Here is a 4,434-nt window from a genome sequence, read left to right on the forward strand (position 1 = left end):
TATATATATATATATATATATATATATATATATATATATACACGTGTCTATATGTATATATACGTGTGTGTATATATATAAGTGTGTATATATGTATACATATATATATATATATATATATACACGTGTGTATATGTATATATACGTGTGTGTATATATATAAGTGTGTATATATGTATACATATATATATATATATATATATATATATAAAAAACACATCAACTTAATATGTTGTGAAAAGTTGAATGAAGTCACGAGGAACCTGTTGGAGGAGCTCGACAGCTTCTCAGGTGTGGCACCCAGCAGATTGCTGACGATGTGGACCGAGATGTTCCCCAGCACCAGGCTGACAGTCGGACCCGACAGGAGATCCTCCAGCTCTGACACCAGCTGCTTGATCTCTGTAGAGTTCAGCTGGGACACGTTTTGGCTCCGCACCAGCAGTTTGATGGCTTTGCTTTCAGCTACAGTCAACAAAACATAAAACGATTTTATTGTGGCGCAATAAAATGTCTTGAAGTGTTCACCCCACCCTTTAAAGGCTTTTAAATTTTTTTTTAATTTTTTGTTCCATTGTAGTTGGTGTGTTAAGTTTTCTACAATGTATTATTTCTAAATGAATCACCACAAAAATACATGACTTTTTTTTTCTTCATTTAATTATGACAATAAATATATGAAATAAGAACATTGCCTCACTCTTCGCCCACAGCAAAGCATGGCTGTGGCAGTAGCATGATGAGAAGTATCTACATATTTATCAGCAGGGTTATCAAATCCAGTTTAAGTGGAAGCATTTCAATAGTTTAAATGGCAATGAGTTGGTCTGCTGTGAAATTTAAAGTTTTTATTTATTCATTCATTTATTACCTTCAACAGTTTAAACTGTATTGTTTATATCAGTTTAAAATAAAGTCTGCAAGACTACAAAAACAGAAGAAAAGCCAAGAGGGTGAATGTTTTTCCATGGTGCTTTAACATAAATATTCCACCATGAGCACAAGGTGCTGAGGCAACAACTCACCTGATTCTGTGACTGATCCACCTGATGAGTTCCCAGTGTTAGATGTGGCTGTAGTGGAGCTGAATGTTCCTGTCCCTGTGCCGTTGGCAGCAGTCGTGGTGTTTACTGGACCACCTGTGGTGTTCTGGGGTGCTGCTGATGATAGCGTTGTTGATGTTGTGTTGGTTGTGGATGTAGTACTGTTTATAGATGAGGTGGCGTTGCCTGGTTGTAAAGCTGTCATATTTAGAGTCGAGGTGTTGTTTGGTTGGATGGTCGTCATATTTAGAGTCGAGGTGTTGTTTGGTTGGATGGTCGTCATATTTACAGTCGAGGTGTTGTTTGGTTGGATGGTCGTCATATTTATATATAAGGTGCTGTTGCCTGGTTGTAACGTTGTCATATTTGCAGTCGAGGTGTTGTTGTTGGGTTGTGTGGTTGAAACATTCGGACTAGCGGTAGTCGACACACAAATCTCCTCCAGCTGGATAATATTGGTTCCATTCTGACTACAGTTTAAAAGAAAAAAGAAATAAATTGAGATCTAGAAGGAAAAATGTAACAATTTGCATTAAAGGTATGATTCAGATGTTTTGAAAGGCTGTGAAAAAATTATGAACAATCAACATCTTACCTGCTGCAGATGACTTTTTAAACAACCCCAGTTTGGAGAAATCGGGTTTAATTCTGATCAGACTTATGAGCTAACAACTAGTCTGACTGGAGCCAAGAACAAAAAAAATATATATTGCTGTTGTATTAAACTGACTTCAATCAAAAAAAAAAAAAAAAAAAAAAAATCATTGTGATTTTATAAATATTTATAGTTTTTAATTCTTTAAATAAGCTGCACAGGTATTCTGGCTGAAATGTGATAATCTGATGGATGTGCTACAGCTAGGTGATGCTGCTGCTATTTGTGCTTGCAAAAAACAATCAAAGAACCCTTTAAGAATTCTTGTATACTACGAAACTGGCAACAATAAAAAGGTTTATATTAGAGTGTCTGGGGAAAAAAACACAATGAAAGTTTTGATTAAAGCTGTTTTAAGAGATCCACTTTAGCCCAGGCCTCACTTGAACTAGCTGTTAGCTCACCAGTCCCCTCTAAATTGAATTATAATTCTCCATTATTGGAAATTTAAAGAGTTAAACAGGTAAAATCAAACTGTTCATAACATTTCCACAGGATCACGCTTCAAAATATTTGAACTATGGCTTTAAGAACATTATCATTGGTTTTAGTTAGCTTTTAAAATGTTGATTAGAGGAGAGGACATAAAGGAAGATGATACAAACCATGTGAGGATGTTGGAGTTTTGTATGTTTGTACAAAAGTCCTCAGACTCCAGGCCACCCTCTGTCCATGTGACCTGGGAGTCCAGGAGATTGTTGCTCGCTTCCAAGTTTCCACAAATTGCTGCATGTAACACAAAAAAAAAAAAAAAAACATCAATATCAGTTTCACAGACAGTAAGCTTTTGTTAGCCGAAGCAAATCTAAATTCAAATGTTAGTGAAGAATATACTCACCCGCCCGCCTCACTTGCTCATTCAGCGAAATTTGTTTCTCATCTTGAAACACGTTTCTTACAGCTGCTTCCAGAGAACAGATCGAGACATTCTGCAAAAAGCCTAAAACCACTTTGCAGTTTTGACTTTAAACAAACAAGCAAGCAAACAAACAAAAGCAAAGATAAGTGTTAGCGTTGACATTATGCTTGGTCAGTTTATCAAAATGCTGCTTCTTTATGTAAATGAGTGATAAAACATGAGAGATGTCTCACTTTGTTGTTTTTGCTTCACAGGAAACACTGGCACTCTGATGAGAGATATTGTTTTTAAAATTATAAAGTGGAACGAACAGGTGAATATTTTCTAACAGCATACAACATAGCCCCATATGTTTGAGATGGGTGGGGGGTTATGTGAAGTCACATGACCCTTCTTCTTTGTCTAGCTTCCACAACTCTTTGAGATCTTGTGTGGCTCATCAATTTATCTGTATTTTCTGCAACTCTGTACATCTTAAAAATGGGAACCAGCACACACAGCCATTGAATATTTGAGTCAAAAAGCTCAGTGCCATCTCTTCTAGGTTTTTCCATACCTCCTCTGGTATGTCCTTACGTCAAACTCTGCTTCTTTTTTCTGAACTTCACCTTCACTAATCTTTCCCACTTCCTGGTCCACAGTTTTTAAGACGTCTACTCTTCTTTCTCTTTCATTCTCTTCAGTCATTACCTCCTCATAGTACTCCTTCCATCTTCCCATCACACTCTCCTCACTTGTTAGAATATTACCATTCCTATATTTAACAAGCCTAACCTGCTGCACATCATTTCCAGCCTGATCCCTCTGTTTCGCCAGTGGATACAAGTCTTTTTCTCCCTTTTTAATGTCCATAAGGCTATTCTTAGCAACATTTTCAATAAATCAGTCAGGAAAGATTCTAAAAAGAAAATGTTAAATTAATTTAGAAATTCCACAGCATGTCTCTCCTTGGTGACTTACAATAAGATTGTTTTAGGTACTCTTACATGCTTATCTAGAACATGTATGCACATAATTTTCTATCACCGTGAGCACACACATATTATTTATTCACCAATTTATAATTTGGTTACTCTTCATTAGTAAAAAAAAAAAAAAGAAATGGTTTAAATATAAAAAGCATTTTTATGCTATAAATTTTTTTTTTTTTTTTTCATTTAGCCTTTATTTATCCAGGTTAGTCTCATTGAGCCACGAGAACTCATTTTCAAGAGAGACCTGTAAATGCTGCAGACTTTCTTAAATAAAGATTCCAGTAGTAAGATTATGCGTTGTAGTCTGTTTACCTTGTATTTAGATGCAATGAAGGCCTCTGGACATATATCACTGCAAAGGAACAGCACACAGTTTATATTTCATTTTACACAATGACTTTATTTTCATACACTTTATCAATTTGAAAAACCTACCTTGTATTGTCAAAGCAAACTTGTTGTTGTTTCAGTACAGACATCTAGAAATAAATAAAAAAGTATTAGTACCTGAATTAATGAGAAGGAATTTTACCATTATTGTGTAAACACGAGGTTTACCAGAGAGGAGAGGGATGAAGAGTTCATCGTGGGGTCTCGTACTGTAACTGAAAAGGTGTAATATGCATCTAAAAACAGAAACACAGCTAACTTTACACAGGCTTTCAGATAATATTCACTTAGGTAGAAATGAGATCAGTTGGTAAAACACAAACCAGATCTGTTGCAGTAAGCAGAGCAGTTACAGTTGATGGTGACTGAAACAAGAAGGGGACAAAAAGGAATGTTTATAGTATAAAATATATGTATGTGGTTGTATACTACCCCTAGATTACTAATAGTACTACTACCATGACACCTACTACTACTACTACTACTACTACTACTACTACTACTACTACTACT

General features: G+C 35.6%; 1 protein-coding gene across 1 annotated transcript in view; it reads right to left on the minus strand.

The window, feature by feature from the left end:
* The window catches only part of LOC119420248 (adhesion G-protein coupled receptor G2-like), a 40,956-nt gene that overhangs the window by 14,124 nt on the left and 22,398 nt on the right, over positions 1-4,434 (minus strand). Inside the window, exons 13-22 of the mRNA XM_037687636.1 lie at positions 4,245-4,286; positions 4,090-4,157; positions 3,967-4,010; positions 3,844-3,883; positions 2,791-2,825; positions 2,537-2,661; positions 2,304-2,424; positions 1,347-1,513; positions 1,026-1,271; positions 264-465 (exon numbers count right to left, since the gene is read on the minus strand). Of these exons, the coding sequence (XP_037543564.1) occupies positions 264-465; positions 1,026-1,271; positions 1,347-1,513; positions 2,304-2,424; positions 2,537-2,661; positions 2,791-2,825; positions 3,844-3,883; positions 3,967-4,010; positions 4,090-4,157; positions 4,245-4,286 (1,090 nt within the window). The remainder of the gene's footprint in view (positions 1-263; positions 466-1,025; positions 1,272-1,346; positions 1,514-2,303; positions 2,425-2,536; positions 2,662-2,790; positions 2,826-3,843; positions 3,884-3,966; positions 4,011-4,089; positions 4,158-4,244; positions 4,287-4,434) is intronic.

Source organism: Nematolebias whitei, chromosome 14, assembly GCF_014905685.2.
Source record: "Nematolebias whitei isolate Nwh7 chromosome 14, NemWhi1, whole genome shotgun sequence".
In the NCBI taxonomy this organism is placed as follows: domain Eukaryota; kingdom Metazoa; phylum Chordata; class Actinopteri; order Cyprinodontiformes; family Rivulidae; genus Nematolebias; species Nematolebias whitei.